This window comes from Neltuma alba, unplaced genomic scaffold (genome assembly GCF_004799145.2).
Source record: "Neltuma alba isolate B1F8T4 unplaced genomic scaffold, ASM479914v2 tig00010760_pilon, whole genome shotgun sequence".
In the NCBI taxonomy this organism is placed as follows: Eukaryota; Viridiplantae; Streptophyta; class Magnoliopsida; order Fabales; family Fabaceae; genus Neltuma; species Neltuma alba.
This window is the reverse complement of record NW_021635585.1, coordinates 52,998-72,699: the sequence shown is the minus strand read 5'-3', so window position 1 is coordinate 72,699 and position 19,702 is coordinate 52,998. Positions and strand designations below refer to the sequence as shown.

The window sequence follows — 19,702 nt, the reverse complement described above, 5'->3', positions numbered from 1 at the left end:
GATTAAAAGTAATATAAAAAATAAAATATTAATAAGTCATCTTATTTTAAAGTTGTGCGTGTTAGTCCATGGCAATTTGCCATAATAGTAGCACCATGCATTTACTATACTATACTCTAAGGGGTTATTTGAAATAGCTTATAAATAGTTTTTTAATTATAATTTATAGATATAAGGTAAATATATGAAAAAATTTTATATTAACTTCCGTATATTTATAAATACTTTTAATCGTGATTTTAAATGGACTCTTAGAAGAAGTCTTAGACTCAAATATATATGAGACTAATATATTTGTGTGCATGTGTATTTGATTATTTAAGAAAACAAAAAAAGTTGTACATGCTCTTATACGGAGTCGCCATCTTTTTCCTATATATGTTCATCCGTAGTCCAGACCTCAGATTTCGGCGGTTCATCTCCAGCTTGAGAGTGCAGGCAGACAAAGAGAAAGAAAGAAAAAAAAAAAAAAAAAAAAGAAGATGATAATAAGGATGAAACTTTCAAAAAAGGAAAAAGCATTAATACTACTCAGGAATCAAAACAATAGTGAGCTTTTAACAATTACGAGCACTATGAAATTTCAAGTAAAAAAACATAACAGGTTTTTGTCAGCAGTAGGGAACATAATTGTTAAATTTTTTTAGTAACAATAAGAGTGACATGCAATGACAAATTTTGAGGTAATAATTGACAACTGTTAGCTTATAACTGGGATTTATTGACAATTATTTTCTTTTTTTAGACCTCGTATTGCAATTTTCGCTTCAATTTAGAGGAGTGGTTTACTTCTTTAAATAAAGTATTATATATTATATTGTTTAAAGAGGCTTAAAAGGAATCCGGTCAAAAAAAAAAAAAAAGAGGCTTAAAAGGAGTGAAGAGTCTAGCAGTTTTATTTCCCATCACAGACACCAGTGTGCGGAAAGACTAATGAGGATTCTAGAGACACGTTATAAAGTACACATACTGGCCTTGGTCCAGAAACAAAAAAGTACACACTAGCCATTTGGTAAAGAAAAGTTCGAGTTTTTTTATTTTTTATTTTTTATTTTTTATAATGTGTTTTATTGTTGTTCTTTTGTCTTTTTCTCCAATTTTAACCTTCATCAAGTTGATAAGGATAACACTATACATGTTTGTTATATAAATTTATTTTCACCTTTAGCTTACTTAAAAGAACATTTGATGTTCCTAGATAAAATTTTTTTTTAATTTTTTGGTGCTTCATTATGTTTATTAACTTTCAGTATAATGAAATGCATGCAAGTGAGTTTAAGTTTAAAAAAATATATTTCGATTAGTGTTATTTTCCGATTTAAGTTAAAATCACGTATGATGTATTGTTTGCCAAAAAAAAAATCATGTATGATATATTTTTAAGTTTTTTTTATCAGGCTAATGAGGAAAAATCTTAAGATTTGATTATTTGAGTAGTTTACCTTATGAGTTTAGGTTCTCATTATAAATTTAGAAAAGGAGACCAAAAGAGAAACTCCCTCTTGTAACATAGTATTCGATAGGACATGATAATTATTCCATTGGAATTAAGCATAGAAAGGAGCACTTTCATTAAGTGTAGCTAAGAAAATTCCGTATTTCTTAAAAACGATGCGTTTGTAGTGTAAGACTAATTATATCTATTTTTTAACCAGCAATATTTGTATCATTCGTTTGGCTTTTCAACTTTCGTGTTTTAAATGTTTTTATTCCTTCATTCATATTTTATACCGGACACGTAAATTAGTTTCATTAAAGGTCAGTTTGTTTTCCCCGTTTTAGTTCCTACTCCCTTTCTCATTCCTTAATCAAAAACACTTTCACTGCTACTAAATGTGACCTTAAAGTCCTATGCGATTATAAATTGCTTCACAAAAATGTGATATAGAACCTGCTCAAAGATTGTCAGATCACTTTTGCCCTGGTATTTTAAAAAAAAAATCAAGTTAATTAATGGTGTTGTAAGATCTTTTTTTCCCAGTCTAAAATAATACACAATTTGTCTGGGTTATAGCTATGTTGTACATTTAAATATCAGATTATTCCATTAAACACGTAAAAAATTGCAATTAAGTATCAAAACTGGGTATTGGGCTATATTGATCACCAGTTTGTGTGTTACAATTATTTAAATATTAAAGATTATTTACTTTATACAATGTATGATTATTTTGATTACCTTAATCTTTTATATAAGATTATTAATGGCTACAATACGCTTTGTTGTTCTTGCACGGCAAATGAACTATTCTTCAATTTATATTGTCAAACTATTTTTTTTTTCCTCCTGCAATAAAAAGTAAAATAGACATAACCGAACATAAAAAGCAAAATGGCTTTGTTTGGCCAGCAAAAAGCAAATATGAATTTGTCACTTCAATTCTTTCTTCTTTTTTCCTTTGGATGTGACACCAAGCATGTTTTTCTTATACAGTAAGGAATCACACTCTTACATATTTTGACAAATAAAAATATAATAGGCTTGGATTCTTGCATATAATAACAATAATTGCTATAATTTTAGAAAGTGTATCATATATTTATTTTCTGAAATTATAAACTTATTTTGCATAGATATAAACTGGAAAAAAAAATCTTATAACACAGTAAATAGCAACTTTAAGAAGAATCAGAAGTAATTTTGAGAAGTGTCAATAATAATTTTGATACTCTCAAACTTTGTAAGAAACATTTAAATTTCATAATGGTGAACTAGTAATGCATATTTTTAAGATAAATGCATGCTTTTAAGTAATTTAATTTAACATAATTGAAATTTTATTAAAATTTGCATGCTTATTATATTTTTATTAAAAATTAAACAATCTGTTATAAAAATTTTTTTTGACAAGGTTATGAAATTATTACTTACTATAATGTCATTCAATCTAACTTTTATAATTTTTCCCCCATGAACATGAGCCTAATATATTGCATTTAAAAATGTAGATTATAAAATTTGTTATACTTTTCAAAAAGTGCAAGAAAAAGTAAAAATATTAAAAAAATGTCAGTGGTTTTAAATCGCACCCTTTAATTTAATATACGAAATTCGCCACGCGCTCTGTCTGCGAGTGTGTCTACTCTCGAAACGTAACTATATAAGTCAGGTTGGCCCGATGCTTCCACACCCACTAGCCGAGTAAGCACTCAGGGCAGTAGCAGCGTCGTCACTGTGACCGCACTACTGTTCACACTTTATGACACGGCGATTTCACCGCTGTTCTAGTTCTCTTCCACCGCCATACACAGCCACCGACAGTCCGCCACCGTCACGGCCGCCTCCTCCAACGCCAACCTTGACGCCGTTGCTATCTCCGCTGCAGCAGAATCACCATGACAAGCCAGCAATATGCTCAGGTGTTCAATTGGCACTATACAGAGCTGGATAACCATAACCTCGAAGTCCGAAGCAGAAAAGTATTGTTCATCATCTTTCTTTTCTGTTTGATCCTTCTAATTATTCTTCTCTTCCTCTGCGCTCGATGGATCTGCCGGTACCGGGACCACCTTCCGACTACTTTCCACTCTAGTCAGGTGCGGCACGCGGCATCTCCGCCGTCGCAAGGTCTCGACCTTGATTCGATCAAGAAATTGCCGATAATCTTGCACCAGGCGCCGTCGGACTCCCATTGCGCATTGGAGGAAACAGAGTGTTGTATTTGCCTTAGCGTGTTCGAAGATGGCGAGAAATTGAAGGTCTTGCCCGGATGCAATCATTGTTTCCACTGTCAGTGTGTCGATAACTGGCTTATTAATCACTCCAGTTGCCCACTCTGCAGAGCTTCTATCAAAGTTGAAGTTGATTCTTCGTTTCCAGAGATTTTGATTCAGGAACCACCAATTAGAATCGACCTTCAATTCTAGTTATGATCTTCTCTTTTAGTTTTTTCCCCTTTCGGATTTTGTTTACAAGAACAAAATTGCTTCAGCTTGATGCTGTTTTGAATCATGTAGAAAGATTTGGTTAATACTTGATAATTACAAGAAATTAAATGGAATTGTGAATGACTTTTCTGTGGTAAATTAGTTAGCATCCAATTCTCACTAGATTTTTGCTTTTTTTTTAATCTGAGATTGGGCACCTATATTTGTTATCCACAGAATAAACACGTAGGATGGAGACAGTGGAGTTGTTTGTTTGTGAGAACGTTGAAATTTGCTCGTTCCCACGTTCGTTGATGGAGTAATGGGGGGTAATCAAAAGTTGATTATTGCTCTCAGACGCCACTTGTTTAATAAAAGTTGCAAGAGAAGTTGCTCTTCTTAGTCAGCTATGACTCTGTGTGGGTCTGCTTTGAACACACACTGGTCCAGCTTCTGAGCACGCAAATGCAAAGACATTTGGGATGGGTCCCCAGTCACCAAAAGACGAAGGACAACGATACTTCTATATGCGTATTGGTGAGTTTGATTGCTTCTTTCTTTTGCTCGTGTCTCTGAACAAATAGACTAGCACTACTGGTTACTACCACTTTATGTCTCTCACCCTTTTTGAGATAAAAAAGCAGAGCAACTGAATTTGGTTGTAATTTAGCAGTTCTTAGATATGGTAATCAATATGAAAGAGAATTTATCTGCCGGTGCTGGAAAAATTTGACATGGGAATGATCTTTGTTTGATGACCAGAAGAAATGAATGGCAATTTTTGTTAGATGTACAAAGAACTAATGCTGAAGTGAAGAAGGGAAGTGGTGGGTGGTTGGATAATTGGTAATTTGGTATGTGATATGCACAGCTATCTATCTTCATGTTATGGGGGCTTTTATTCATGTGATAGTTTCGTGAGATAACCTAGCCCTGCCTTTCCCTCTTGCTTTTAGCGTATCGATGAAAAATATTCTTTCGGTCCTATTTATAAACACTTTCAATATATTTCATATGGATTAAGAAAAATCTTAAATTTTATTAACTCTCATTTAAAATTCAATAACTTTTCAATTTTATCCATATTTAATATACATCATACCTCATGCAAACAAAGTTAACATAATAATAAATGAATTGTAAAATTGTATATTTATACAAAAAATTTATCTCACCTTATAAACATAAAAAAATGTTTTTTCTCTCTGTCTTATAAATAAGACCAGAAAAATATATAGACTAGTTGGCGTGGATCGCACCATTGTGCTAAAGATGTAGAAAAGACTTTGACTTGGCCTTGAATTCTAGCGCACCATATCTACCAGATGTGGGTCATAGTAAGGGAAACTATATGAAACTTCTTTACTTCTGATAACCTGTTCTTTTCAAGCAATGCCTTTTCTTCTATCTTTTTTCTCCCATGTCCAAACGATTCATACTTAACAATAATACTCCAGATCTTACGTCTCTTTTTATATATAAAAAATAAAAATAATTCTATTCATAAAATGATGATATATATATATATATGTTGTTTTTCATTTATAAAAAAATAAAATACATCTCCGTTATTTGGATGAAAATGCAGGCTCTGTTTGATACGCAAGTGTCAGTTTCAATGAGTTTACAAGGATTTCGCGGATAGGAATGAAGTCACTTTTAGAGATGGAAAGACGCGACATTCTTGAGGGAGGGGAGCTTGGAAGCTAGAAGAAGATGATGCTAAGCCTGAACCCTACACTTTATCCTTCTTCTTTGCTCTCTAAAGGTTGCGTGAATGTGTGTCCTTTACACAGCCATGCATCTTCCTCAGAGTCCGCAGTGGTATCATCCACCATTCGCTGTCCAAGCCTCCTCCTACTCAACTGTTCACACTTCGCCTCATCGTCGGAGGTTACACTTTTTTGTGATGTGAACCAATTGGAACTTTTCCTTGAAAACCCAGAAATTGCTACTTGGTTAGCCAAATACGAAAGCAAAGAAACGAGATTAATCATGTAGAGATAGATAGTTACGATCCTAAACAAATACGTGCTCCTGCATACCCAATAAAAACAATGGCTAAAAATTTTCAAATATAAAATACACAAGGCGATCATGCTCTTGCCACCGAGGCGCTTTTTCCAAAGAATACAAATAAATAAGGCAGAATTATAATCAAATCTCAAAAAAAAAAAAAGTCTCACTAACAATCTAATCAGTCTGTAATGATAAGTTTTAGAGTATAGAATGACAACTTATAAGACTTATTTTACAATTATTTTTCTTCCTTAAAACTTCATTATAATTTTCCTAATAAACAAGCTATTGGCGCTCGAAGAAAAATCAACACTATCTAACTCCTCTCTAGTATGTAGGGGTGTGCATGAGACCCGCATGCCCAATGAGCCTGCCCGATCCCTCAAGAAAAGCGCCCAACCCAGCTCAGTAAAAAGCTGCCCGAACAAAAATGGACATCTTTGGGCCGGGCTGATTCATGGGCAGGGCAGGACCACAGGCAAAGTATGCTGCCCTGCCCATTTAGCCATATCCGAAAAAATATATAATTATATATATAAGATAATATTATTTCAAGTAATTGTCTCTTTTATTTTGGCTAAAAAAATTAGATAAAATTAGAAAAAATGAAAGGAACATAAAAATTATAATTATATAAAAGAGCCAAATATCAAAATGTAAGATTCAATGTGCTAAATTACTCCAAGTCAAATTTCCTTTTTTCTCTTACATCCAATTTTTTGAAACAAAAAAAAAAAAGAAAAATAAAACCACCTTTCAAATTTTGTGCTTTCATATGATTATAAAAATCCGCCAATTATATGAATAAATAAACTAAGAATTGGACTATTGATTTAGCTTAATTATTAAATGTTCTAATTATTAAATATTTTTTTTAGCTCCCATAAGAAATCAAAAGTTGAAGAACAAGACTACGTAAGTCTTATATCTATGAGTGATAGACTCATTCATGATAATTTTTTTTCTTTTCACTTGTCTCAAAACATGATAATTGAATTTTATATATATGATATAGGGCATACTGTCATTAAATTGGGCCAAAAAGCCTGCCCTACCCAGTCTGCCTTTGCCCTGTCCAAAATGGTTAGGACTTCTACTGGGTAGGATGGGACAGTGGGCTGCAAAACGCAGTTCTCTCATCTTTTGTGTTGAACATTGGCAAGGGGCTTGTCCTGCCCATGTAAAGCCCTACCAGTATGTGTGTCCATGAGGTGGCCTTTAATAATAGAGTGGGTTCCCATGGTGACTTGAGAAGTTGAACAGAATTTATTTATCTTTTTGTTTATATCCGAAATGGTTTTAACACAGACTATTATATTACCCTAACACCACTTCACTCTACTCTTATCATTCAAATATAAATTATCCTCAGGTGGCAATAAATTTAATTTTGCTAATATTGTCTTTTCATAATTATTAAATATATAAATATTATGATTATTTTGTCCAACAAAAATTAAAAGGTCATGAACTTAATATATCCATAGGCATGTCGCACTAAATGTGATTAATAGAATTCAACTTTTTTTTTTGCTAAAGTACAGGTTTCTCCTATGAAACAATCCTATTCAAGACTGGATAATAGAATTCAACATTTATATAGGAGAAAAATGAGTTTTACTTCTGGGAAGAAGATGGGTCCATGTGAGGGCCCAGCCCAGTTCTGAGAATGAGCTTATCATCGGCCCGCAGACTATCAATGTAATTCCTAACCTCCGCTGCTATCAAGCGCTTCATCATCCTCACCAAGCCTGCCTGTTCCTCTTCCTTCCGGTTCCCACTCTCACTCCCTTCACCTTCGCCCTTGGCTTTATCTTCATCTTCGTGTTCTTCCTTTTCTTCTTTCACTTTGTTATCGACCTTATCTCCTGGAGGTAACAAACTCAACGATGTCGTTAAACGGCCCACCAGTGGATCCTTATAACTATTGTTTTCCGGCGAAATTCTCCCGAGGCATTGTCGCTTCGATTGCTGCCCCGACTGCCACATGTCCGATGCGTTCGGGGGTTCACAAGGCTCCGGCCGCTTCTTCATTACCATAATAGAGTCCGACTTAGAGGACCCGGACGCACTCGACGTTTCCGCCGCACGGCCGCGGCGCAGGCTGGAGTTCCAGTGGTTCTTGATGGAGTTGTCCGTTCGCCCGGGCAAGAGACGGGCAATGGTAGCCCACTTGTTTCCATGGATGGCGTGAGCCTGGACGATGATGGCGTCTTCCGCGGGAGTGAAAGGGCGGTGCTGTACGCCGGGGCTAAGCTGATTGCACCATCGGAGCCTGCAAGACTTACCGGAGCGTCCGGGTATGCCGATGCTGATGAGAGACCAGTTGCGAGGGCCGTGCTGCTGGACGAGCTTGATGAGAGTGGCATCTTCTTGGGGGCTCCAAGAGCCTTTCACCCGATCGGAAGCGACGTTGTTTGCTGTGAGACCCATTATAGGCCCCCGAAGCTGTTTGAGAAAGTGCGAGAGAGACAGGGTATTATAACTGTGGTGGGGATGAGTAACGGCAATGAAGGGGATATGCGAGGAGGAGGAGAGTTGTTGAGATGAACCGTAAATCGAGTCTCGTCAAGTTCCAACTTCCAACGCATTTGTTTCTGTTCCTCAACTTCTTCCCTGTCTTCTGTGGGTTTTATATATATTAGCATTTAATTCGAGGGTTTAAGAAGCAGAAATGGAAGTTATAACTTCTCGCTCTTTAGTTACCGATTCAGCCAACGGTTTTCCCTAAAATATGTCCAAGGAAGTGGGCTGATTTTGTAGTTGTTCTCTTGTATACGGTATTTTGCATCTTCTTTATTAATGAATTTCGGTGCTTTACATATTAGTCAAACTAGATTGTGCACTGGAGGGAATTGGGAGAAAAATTGAGTGCAATTTATTTTTTTATTAATAATCTTCTTGCCTTTTTTTTTTTTGAGTTTTGGTCTTTTTTTTCCTTAAATGAAATGGATAATTCTCACTGCAAAATAAACTATACAAAGTCAGGCAATATGGATTTACATTGGGTGCTTATCAGTTTTGATGAGCACCCGATGCTCATCGGATTTGAACCGTCTAGATCGGATCTAGACCGTTCAGATTTAATTTAATTTTTAATTTTTAAAAATAATTATTTTAATAGGTATAGGGTAAAAAATAAAGATAATCTCTTAACTATTATTTTTAAAAATATAATTTTTTCTGTTTTAAATTTTAAAAATATTAAGTTTGAACCATCTATATTAGATCTGGACAGTTCAGATTGCTATCAGGTGATGAGCACTGGATGCTGATCACTTGATGAGCACCAAATGCGGACCCCAGGCGATATACAAGCAACAGATATATAATTAGTTTTGGTCTTTAAAATTTGAAATCGATATTTTTTATCTTTAAAATCTGTCTTTCTTTTGGTTCTTAAAATAATGAATAAAATAAAAATGGGGTCAAATTTGAAGAATTTAAATTACTTATTTTAATTTTAGGGAATAATAATGGTATTAGCTTGTTATTTTTATAAATTAGATAACACATATACATTGAGTGATGATATTAATGGGTTCAGTAGATGGTGTGAAGGGATTAGTTGAGCCGTTGAGGTGACGAGGGATGCGTTAAAAGAGAGTTGAAGGAAGTTAGGCGAAGGGCGAGTGGATGGGAACGGAATAGTAACTGTCAGTTGTTATTACAGTTAGACATGCGTATCATGCTTACATTAACAAAGGTAACATAATAGTAGCATGTTATTATTAATAATTTTGGTTCGTTATGCCGCACATATGTTTAGTTATGTACTTGATCTTTATTATATATCACTTGTAGAATATTTAATAATTATTTTTTAATTTTATCTTTATTTAATTATCATTAGAAAGAGAAAAAAAGAAGCCAGGTGTGAGAATGATTTATAAATATTGATAGAGAAATTTTTTTTAAAAAAAATTATCAATTCAATCCATTGCTTAGTGTGCGTGTGTATGTATAGATGTTGAAGAACATGTTCGCAAAAAAAAAAAAAGAAAAGAAAAACATATTGAAGAACAATGTGTTCTCATACATTTGAGTGAGTCCGCCATTTCTTCTGGCATCAAATGTCCATGCAAGCATTCTTTTTTTCTTGATACACAAGAGAGTCCATGCAAGCATTCTTACAGAGATATCCTAGCATTTTACGGATTAAACAATAACAGAGATATGCGCTCCCATATACTATTGCATCTATAAGACTATAACTGCATCATAAATAAATATATATATATATTACAAATTAAAAATATACTCGAATATAATGCTGTATATGATAATGCAACTTCAATAACTTTTGCTCTACACACCATACAAAAACTTCAATTAAGCAACCAATTCCTAATTTAGTATTTTAGAGATCAACATATGAATATGTGTGTAATTTGCAATGTAAGATAGATAATACTCCTCATTCTCTAAATATAAAATCCATTTAGTAATATAATTTATATTATAAAATGAATTTTATATTTAAAATCGAAGGAGTATATAAATTTCCCGTAGCAGCAATAACATAGTTAATTAAGGTAATTAAGGGTGAGCAAAAACTGGAATGGACTAAGGGTCACAGAATAGGTGTTACCCTTGAAATACACGCCCAGTACCACCCCCCATGACCCGGACCACCCCCAATGCGAAAGCCCAACCTGACCCGATCCCCCGGCCCTGGTTTGCTGGACGTACCGGGTCGCCCCATAGGACGGCTTTATCTCAATGCCATTAATTTTGGTTTTAATTGAAAAAGCTAAGGGGTGGTGAATATTAGGGACCATACAATGCAATAGAATGCACAACCTTATCACTTCCTCTCTCATATTATTGATCATCGCTTCATCATTTCTAAAAGTCAAACGTTGTATCATGTTACCCCAGAAGCTGTCTCCCCGTTCCATTCAATTAAATACCAACAAACAACCCCTACTTTCCTCCTCGACCACCCACTTCACTCTTATTATTACTACTACCTCCGTATCCTAATTATAAAAACTAGTTAACTAATTTGAGAGATTAAAAAAAAAATTAAATTAGTTATTTGTAATAAATATATGTTGTCTTTTCTAAAATATCTTTACTAGTTAAGTGTATTGGCTATAACTACTATTGTTAGGAGGACTATCTTGAAAAAACATAAATATGAGAGACAAAGTGGATTGGGGTCTTATATTTAGGATCAAAATAAAAACCAAATAAGGTCTTATATTAAGGACCGGAAGTAGTATTATTTATTCCCTCTATGTAAGTTTTTTTTCCCTTAAAAAAATTAATTTTTTAATTTATAGAAGACATTAATTAATGATTGGATTAAAATTGTTAATATCAATTTTTATTTTCACTATCATTCATTTTAGCAGTTTTACTATGTTAATTATCCTATTCTTCGTTATCTCTCTTATACATCTGTCACTCCATAAATAAAAGTATTTTTTAGAGATAAGTTGTATTTTTTATATATTCAATATAATCTTTAATAAATGTTAGCAACTTTTTTCATTTCTGTAATTTGATTATTTATATTTTATAAAAACAACATGGGAGTATTTTAAAACCAAGTTAGATTTTGACTAATACACAGATCAAGACAATTGTAAGTGAGAATACCATTTTCAAAGGCCTCTTCTCTTGTACGTGTATACGAACCGATCGAAACCAAGTTATTATTTGTATTAAGAACTTATATCTATTGTAAGAGTAACAGTTTTAGTTTTATATGTGATTTAAAAAATATTCAACTTCTAGTTACTAAGCTAATGGAATAAAAAGCAAAGCTTTCTTTAAAAAAACAAAAAAAAGATTAGCGGGGATTTTTCTTTTCTTACTTTCACTCAATTTTGCTTTATCGTCCTAGATCTTTCATCATGAAAGTGCCTCTCTCTCTCTCTCTCTCTCTCTAAATTCTCTCAAGTTTATCTGGGAAGCATCAAGTGGCCGCAAGCACTGAACTTTCTTTTTATGTTTTGTCTTTTGCCCCACTAAAAATATAATCTCATCGATTTTTTCTCTCAATATAATCTCCTCTATTTAACTTTGCCTTAATCGGTGGTACGCCAAAATTATTGGAAAAAGTTTGATCCTCTGTCCTTGATAACTTTTATCAGCACATTAGAACTCCAACCCCACCGATATGTGATATGTCCATATTAACTATTAAAGCGTGATCTTTACTTTTTTAACGATAAATATTAACAAATCTACTTCGATTTGGTCTAATCATATTCATATGAATACCCCATGTTAGAGAATCTCTTTATAAGATCATCTATATGAGGGGAAAAAACCCCTCAAGAAAGTTCCGAAAAGAATCTAATAAATACTAGAAATAAAAAGATAAATTATTTTGTTTAAATTACACCAATCTTCTTCCTTTTTTTTTTATATAAAATATACCCAGATCACTTTTCAAATTATAAGATAATCAGAATATTAACTGCAATTCAAGAAAAAAAAAATTCCTGAGCATTCTATTTTAATTTTTGTTTAGAATAATAACTTTAATACAGTGGTTATTTTGTATAGAAGTACTATACATTGAATATTTTTTCATGTTATATAAGTAATACATACGAAGCCTTTTCCATAAAGTAAAAGTAGAATTGGAACTCACGTAGAAGAGGTTAATTCCACACATCCTTTTTTTATATAATTTAAGCAAGGAATGAAGCGTTATTAATCTTAAAAGAAAAAAAAAACTATATATATGTGATAAATATTGCCAAAAAAAAAAAAGCAACACCCAAATAGATTTGCCCTCAGAAAAATAATAAAGTATCAGTGGAGGCATGGCGAAGGCAAGAAGAACCTCTGCCTCTTACTTCTTGCAGGACAAGCAGAAGCCATTGATGAGGATGAAGCAGCAATCTTAGTGACGGCAGATTTAAGAGACTGCTTCAGAGTGGCCACACAAACATTATCGTCACTGTCCTTAGAACACAGTACCAATACGCTTTTGATTCTGCCTCCCACGCTTGCTATTTCAGCTTTCACTGCTGTGAGCCTCAGGCCTTTGAGAACTTTGATGAGTTCTGAGAACAGTTCTGGTCGATCCTCACAGCAAACTGAAGCTCTGATCATTATGTTGTTGTTTCCTTCCACTTTGTAATTCACATTGGTATTGTTGTTGTTGATGATGGAACTTGAGCTTTCGTCTTGGTCTATTGAAACTTCGTCGATCTCTGTAGGGACTGTGAAGGATGTGCCTATATCCATGGCTTTTCGTTTCAGATCCTTCACATGCTCTATAACACTCCCCAGTAATGCTGCCTTGTCCATCTGCAACCACATCCATTCATTATTGTTCGCGAAGCTGTCAGTTATGGCCCATCAATAACATTTATGAAATCAATTCTGTTAATTAAAATCACTCGTCAGACTCAACCATGTTCATCCATTTGATATAATTTGAACAATTCTTAAGATTCTTGTAACTTACAGGAAGATAATGAGTAGCCATCAAATTTGATGGTGTAAGTAAATTACTCAAACTAAAACAAGATTTCAATTATTAACCCTAAGATTTCTTTTCATTGTGACCAAAGTTAAACTTCTGTCACTTGTAAATCCCATTCATCAACTGTTTATACAAGGAACAAATTAAATCTAAACTTGAGATGATCGTACATATAGACTGAAACTGCTTTGCCACCCATGAAAATGTCAAGAGCTTGAAGCGGGTGGAATCTATGGCATAGTTGGAACCTTGAACAGTATACTGGAAGAAGTATGAGAATTATGATTAGATGTTTGTGATGTTACCTTATCAGACTTGGGGATGAGTTTTCTGAGAGTGGCAAGCTGTGCATTGATCCTGTCCCTACGGCGTTTCTCAGCTTGGCTATGGCTCTTGGAGGCACTGGAAGCTTTATCTTCTGCAGGCCATGAATGAGGGAGATCACAGAACTGAACAGAGCATGAATCAGAGATGTGATGAGGCAACAATGGAGTCTGCGCTGAAAAAGGAGAAGGACCAGCACTGTTTGAGCCCTGCACAGGCCACCAGCTACTAGAACCAGAACTTGAATAGTAGAAATTTTCCATTCTCACAATACAAATAACCAATTCATTCTAAACCCCTTATCTCTCTCTCACTCACTGGCTTTCTTTGGCTCTTTATTACTATCTTTCTTCATCTTCCATCACCAGCTAGCTACACACTGTTTCCTGCACTAATAATGGCTCATTTTCTCCTTATCTTGATGGCGATTGGTGTGATATGCAGTAACCTTTTATTGGTCAAATTGAAAATCTTTTTTGTCTGTTTCTGCCTGTCACCTCAACCTGAATTCTTTTTTTTCTTCTTTTTCCTTGGAGATAAATCTAACAGATTTGGACCTGTGACGAATCTGAGTTTAAGGAAGAGGGGGAAGAAAGAGAGAGGGAAAAGAAAAAAGAAAAAAAGGAAGGACTAACAGTAACATATCAATTATTAATTAGTCTCCATGCTGACTAAGAACTCTGGACTAGAATTCCATTATATCGAGGAAATCTTGAGCAAACGAACAAACCCAGTTTAAGATGTTATTGATTGATGCTTAACACACTGAATTATCTTATTTGCGTAATTATGTGATATCATTAGAAGCAGAGAAGGCGGTTAGTGGACACAGTTGATTAAGGAATCACTACGTACTGAAGCTTCGTCATAGCCTGACATAGTAACAGTAGAGAAGATTTGGCACATGATTACTATTTTGAACGATGCAAAAAGGTATCATATCTATGAAGGTGGAGCATAACACAGATCCCAATCGACTTTTATAGTACTTATCATTTTTCTGCTTTTCCATGAAGGAATCAACAGGTAAGGTTATTACACAAGCCTTGAAGTTGAAGAGAGAGAGGTTTTGAGGACTCAAATGAAAGAGTTGTTTTTGCTTATGAAGAGGAAGCCAGACCAGAAAATGACACAGATGGATACAAGACCAAATAAAGAAATCCCAAAAGTGAAGTTATATTCATTGAACCGAAGAAAGGCATTAATAATAATTTGAAAGGTGAAAGGTAGGTTGGTTGCATGGTCTGGTTTGCATCATGAATCTGATTGAAAGGTGAAAGAAAGAGAGGAGGAAAGTGGGACTCACAGGTTAAAAAAGAGAGAGGGTGGGTTGAGAAGCAAAGAAGGAAGGATCAATAAGAATGAAAGGGTAGGGCCATATTCTCTCCCCTCTCGCATTTTGTAGCACATAATAAAAGATTGACACGACTTCCGATCAACCACTCTCTCTCTCTCTCTCTGCTGTCTGTGAGGTGAGCCCTCCATTTCTTACAATTTCTGTGGTTCCACATTCATTCCGTATGTTATTTTGCATTTCCCTTCTTTCTCTTCATTCATTTTTGTCTGATTGAAATCTCTATTACCAGGGCCCCATTTCCTCTCCATATATCTGTGTGTGTGTGTGTGTGTGTGTGTGTGTGTTGTGTTTACTTATGTGCATGCACAGTCGGCAAGTGAGGCTTCATGATAAAAATATGAGAAACCAGACTTGATCATTAAGATGCTGCTGCTAGCCTAGCTATGTGCTCCGGGCCCCATTACTTTGTGTAGATATAAAGTTGGTAATAAATAGATATGTAATTACTTTAGGGATAAGTTTTATTGATATGTTGCGGTATTAATCTTTGGGAATTTTTTTTTTTGCCGTTAATATAGTCTATGAAAATTTATTACTATATCAGTTTTAGCTCTTGATGAAATAGGGTCAAAACGAAAGTATATTTCTGGTAGAGCAATATGGCAGGTGAGGTGAGGTTCAGAGGAAAAAATAACCTATTGATAAATATGAGAATGTATGGTATATAATGATGCAATAGTAATAAATGTACCAAATAAACTTAGGAGGCAGAAAAATAGAGAGGGGTCACAATAGGTCCAATTATTGTTCATATGATATATCCCTCATTACTCTCAAAGTGGGGCAAAGAGAAACAAAGTTGATTGAAACGTGAGAATAACAAGCGAAAATTGTATATAACATTTTGGTTTGTTCTCTTATACAGCAAGCCACAAAAAAAAAAAAAAAAGGGTAACCTACCATTTACCATAACCGGTTCAATTTAGCAAAATGGTACACAATCTTCTCTGCTTGGTCTTGTCATGCACTTGTACCAATAATCATAATCAGTCCAACTAAACCTAAATTTATTATCCAAACTAATTAAACATGTTCATCAGTTTGAGATGTGCAAGTTTGAAGAGTGATTCATATTATCTATTATTTTTTATTATGATATGATTCGTGAGTACTACAGCTTGACTTTAGATGCTTTAATTGTCTTCAGTTCGCTGCATTCGTAAAAAATTTACAAAAATGATGAAGAGATTTTTGTTCCTCTAACGTGCGGCTAGGTTTCATAATTTTATACAGATTATATGTTTTTTTTCGCCCGCATCGAACCCTGGTCTTCCTGTGACAGCTAATTCATTCAGTCCACTTTTAGAAGATTAATCACTTCATAAATTTTGAGGAATTCCCTTTTCAAGTCGTTTGTAGAAAAAACAAGAAAGTAATTATAGGAGAATTCTTGAATACTTTACAATAAAATATCTCTTTTTCGATAATATTGTTCTATTCATATGGATAAATAACTACGGAAAGGAAAGAAAGGTCTAGGCAAGCATTATGATTGAAAATATCTAGATATATTATATATATGGCATTTGAAGACCAGGCTAATATTTGATCACTCACTTGTACATCCCTGCTTGAAGTAAATCTTAACCCTACTTCCTAAGAGATAAGTGTCAAGCGCCTATAATCAGAAAACTGGTCTCAGTTTCTCACTTCACTTAATCAGGCCATGAAGGAGCCGAAGCTTGTCCAACTTCTCTCTGTTTGATGGATTGTTTCCACCTCCTCATCTCAATACTCATTAAAATGGATGGCACCAACTTTCCAGACGATGAAAGTCGTTGCAAACATCAAAGTGCTGATAAAAACAAATGAAAAGACAATGAGAAACAGATCAAAACCCCCAGGAAATTGGAAGTTAAATCCTGGTTTGGACACCCCCCTATTGCTGTCATCAAATAAATTTGTAGGCGCTTCTGGAAGCCTTGATCTTTTCTTCCCACGATCACTCTCTTTCAAAGCATCCAGCACCCTACTTCCCATGTCTGATTTATTAGAAGATTCTTTTGATTCTGTGTACCTACTTAGGACTCGAGCTGCCCTAAGCCTCTCTCTTGCAGTTAAAGGAGATTTTTTGGTTGTAGATTGAGAGTTAGGAGATGCTGCCGATGAATTGGAAACCTCCGCTGTTTGAGATTTTGATTCAGGATTAGCATTAGAACTACCTTGGAACTGGACATTTTCTGCAGCAGGGTTTATGGATGGTGACTCATCATCAGCTGTTGATCTTTCAGCATCGCCAGAAGAATTTTTGCCATCGAGGTCTGCTGCAAGCTGATCACTATCTGCAACTGAAAGACAGGTGCCAGGTCGTTTTTCCTTAGCTTGCATTCTTCTTGCTGGTGTCACGAAGAATGGTGTGAACTTAGTGGCCTTTGGAAGTGAAGCTCCAACAGAGTATCTTGAGGCATCCTGGTACTTGGGCTGCAGCTTCTGATAGAAAATGAAAGACATGTGTAGGCACTAGAAAAAGAAAATGACAATTTCTAAAAGCCTAAAACCATAACTAAGTTGCAATAAAGCGATTGATGACAAACATAGAGAATGACCATTGAGAATCAATCATATTATTTCTCAGTGCTTTTTAATTCTCTAGGTATAACCTCATTTGGAGCATCAAGATTCAATTCAATAGTACAAAACCCGTTTGTATCATCAAACAGCTCCCTAAACCCCAAAAAATCATTATATGCCATGCTGTCATTAGAGGGCTACAATCAATGGTTCACGCTTGATACAACACAAAGTAGGCTAAGTATACTTACCCTAAGGGGATTCAGAAGCTATCAGCACAAGAAATTGCGGTGGATCAATACTTTATGAAGTGTTTTGTCTAACCCATACTCGTACTCCGTACTCTGATGTAAAGCGAAAACCTTAAAATATATTCCTACATTTATCTCCATGAGAACCCTAATCTTGCCATCTAATTAAAGTTCTGAACACCTTAAACCGAACCTTAAATTCATGTTCTCTGTCTAGCCTCTATCAGTTAGTCTTTCCTAGTGCCTGGCCAAAACCTCAACGCACTCTAGATTAGCCTAAAAACAAAAGCTTTGGATTTCCATATTGTTTGCCACAGATACTGAAAGCAGGTTGGTGAGACTTCTCAAAGCAGGTCATTTAAAGAGTTAGGCAATAGCAATTGGACATCTAAAATTCGACACTAAAATAAGCCCTTTCCCTCTTCCACCACAAGAACCTGTGCATTTTTTCCTGTTTCTTTTGACAAATTTTCCCTCCATGAAACAAGGGGCTACATTTTCATAGGAGTTTCAGACTCGCAATAAACTTCGGTGCAAAAGAGTACATGATGCCCGCAGTAGATAGTTGGCATGATACAATAATTCTTAGTTGGCCTAAGCCAAGCAAGGATTGATTAGATTTTGGTCATTTACCCGTTCAACTTAAAAACATTGACCAAAACAGTTAAATTTCTTCTGGCAGAATCCAACCAACTAACCAGAGTAATTGGCGGAAGACCACAAAACAACTAAGAATAATAGAAAAGTGACTGAAAAGTTGAAATGTTAAAATCACAAATGAATTCGTTTGCTTGGAAAACATAACAATTATTTCTGAACAAAAAAGGCCCAATGTCGAAATAGTAATATCAATTTGGTGCCGCTCCCTTTTACAAATAATTTCACAACTTCTGTCTCATTTATGAAGATTTATCATTTCCACATCTATTAAAAAGGTTCCAAAAAACTGCATTTTGTTCGAATTTCAACATAACTGTTCGAGAACACCACTTACAGACCCGATCGCTTCACCTGCAATTACTTTTTTCACTTAAAAATGACGTCTGGAATATTGTTGCCGCAATACCATTTACTTAGGCGAAAAAGCTTGAACGAGGACAGAAATCAACTAAATATATTTAAAATTTAGATAAACTTGCAATTGCTCCAAAGATATATGGAGAATATCAACCTATCAGTGGCGTAGAATAAACTGTAGCCAGAACCTTCAATTAGATTTTATAGTAGCCGAATGACAGAAAGAATAGAAGTTCATAAATACCACCAACCCCTTCTATTTCTGGAAATGATTTACAGTCACAAATGCCAAGAGAATGATAAGGTGATTAACAGTTTTCAGTAAGCTGGAACAAGAGGGTGATCGGCAGGGAAGATAGCTTTCAGTTTCAGCAAATTACAACGGAGAACCAAATAGGAAAGCTCTTAAATTAAAACCAATAGTGACGTAAGAGGCCGAGAAAAACATACCGTTGAGTTGAAACTCATGACTGAATTTAAAGAAATTGCCATCTTCCGGTCGTTCAAAACCCAACAATGGATGGAAAGAAAGAGTGGTCTTCCTGAGTTCCTGCTAACGCTATATTCGTTTATCGATGGTCTGAAATTGCTGGTGCCACGCACCGTGTAGCGCGTGCGTTCGCATTCTGTTTCGGTTGATATGTCACTGGGGCCTTTTTTTCCAATAACAAAGGGATTAGAGTCTGAAAGCTTACAAGGCCTCAGGCCTATTTCTTTCTTACCTGGGCCTCAGACCTCAGCCCGTTAAAAACTCAAAATATCGCTCAGCCTTGTGCGTTCTTCCTTTTGTTTTTCGCTTTTGACCCCAGACTTCATTTTGTGTTTTCAGTGAAATTTATTTAAAAAGAGACATAGAAAGCTTAGGCCAGTAAACAAGCAAAAGAAAAGCTGATATCCTGCGTT

General features: G+C 35.0%; 4 protein-coding genes across 4 annotated transcripts; 1 reads left to right on the top strand and 3 right to left on the bottom strand.

The window, feature by feature from the left end:
* The first annotated feature begins 3,134 nt into the window (after positions 1-3,134).
* LOC114758873 (RING-H2 finger protein ATL66) lies at positions 3,135-4,026 on the top strand. The gene has a single exon (XM_028947966.1). The coding sequence runs from the start codon at positions 3,337-3,339 to the stop codon at positions 3,865-3,867; it is 531 nt and encodes a 176-aa protein (XP_028803799.1). The 5' UTR covers positions 3,135-3,336; the 3' UTR covers positions 3,868-4,026.
* A 1,583-nt stretch (positions 4,027-5,609) lies between these two features.
* Positions 5,610-8,708, bottom strand: LOC114758862 (myb-related protein A-like). The gene is made up of 2 exons (XM_028947951.1): positions 7,508-8,708; positions 5,610-5,904 (listed from the first exon to the last, which is right to left on the bottom strand). Exons 1-2 carry the CDS (start codon positions 8,317-8,319, stop codon positions 5,610-5,612), a joined length of 1,107 nt encoding a protein of 368 aa, XP_028803784.1. The 5' UTR covers positions 8,320-8,708.
* Positions 8,709-12,404: 3,696 nt separating this feature from the next.
* Positions 12,405-14,082, bottom strand: LOC114758861 (transcription factor bHLH51). The gene is made up of 2 exons (XM_028947950.1): positions 13,645-14,082; positions 12,405-13,161 (listed from the first exon to the last, which is right to left on the bottom strand). Exons 1-2 carry the CDS (start codon positions 13,924-13,926, stop codon positions 12,661-12,663), a joined length of 783 nt encoding a protein of 260 aa, XP_028803783.1. The 5' UTR covers positions 13,927-14,082; the 3' UTR covers positions 12,405-12,660.
* Positions 14,083-16,484: 2,402 nt separating this feature from the next.
* LOC114758864 (uncharacterized) lies at positions 16,485-19,378 on the bottom strand. Its single transcript, XM_028947954.1, has 2 exons — positions 19,250-19,378; positions 16,485-17,450 (listed from the first exon to the last, which is right to left on the bottom strand). Exons 1-2 carry the CDS (start codon positions 19,289-19,291, stop codon positions 16,749-16,751), a joined length of 744 nt encoding a protein of 247 aa, XP_028803787.1. The 5' UTR covers positions 19,292-19,378; the 3' UTR covers positions 16,485-16,748.
* Positions 19,379-19,702: the final 324 nt, after the last annotated feature.

Excerpts from the sequence above, each read along its gene's own strand:
- LOC114758873 (XM_028947966.1), top strand. The coding sequence starts at position 3,337 with ATGACAAGCCAGCAATATGCTCAGGTGTTCAATTGGCACTATACAGAG.
- LOC114758862 (XM_028947951.1), bottom strand. The coding sequence starts at position 8,319 with ATGGGTCTCACAGCAAACAACGTCGCTTCCGATCGGGTGAAAGGCTCT. Across the intron at positions 5,905-7,507 it reads GACCCATCTTCTTCCCAGAA|GAGCACGTATTTGTTTAGGA; the intron begins GTAAAACTCATT and ends TTGGGTATGCAG.
- LOC114758861 (XM_028947950.1), bottom strand. The coding sequence starts at position 13,926 with ATGGAAAATTTCTACTATTCAAGTTCTGGTTCTAGTAGCTGGTGGCCT. Across the intron at positions 13,162-13,644 it reads TCATCCCCAAGTCTGATAAG|ATGGACAAGGCAGCATTACT; the intron begins GTAACATCACAA and ends ATGTGGTTGCAG.
- LOC114758864 (XM_028947954.1), bottom strand. The coding sequence starts at position 19,291 with ATGGCAATTTCTTTAAATTCAGTCATGAGTTTCAACTCAACG. Across the intron at positions 17,451-19,249 it reads TCATGAGTTTCAACTCAACG|AAGCTGCAGCCCAAGTACCA; the intron begins GTATGTTTTTCT and ends ATTTTCTATCAG.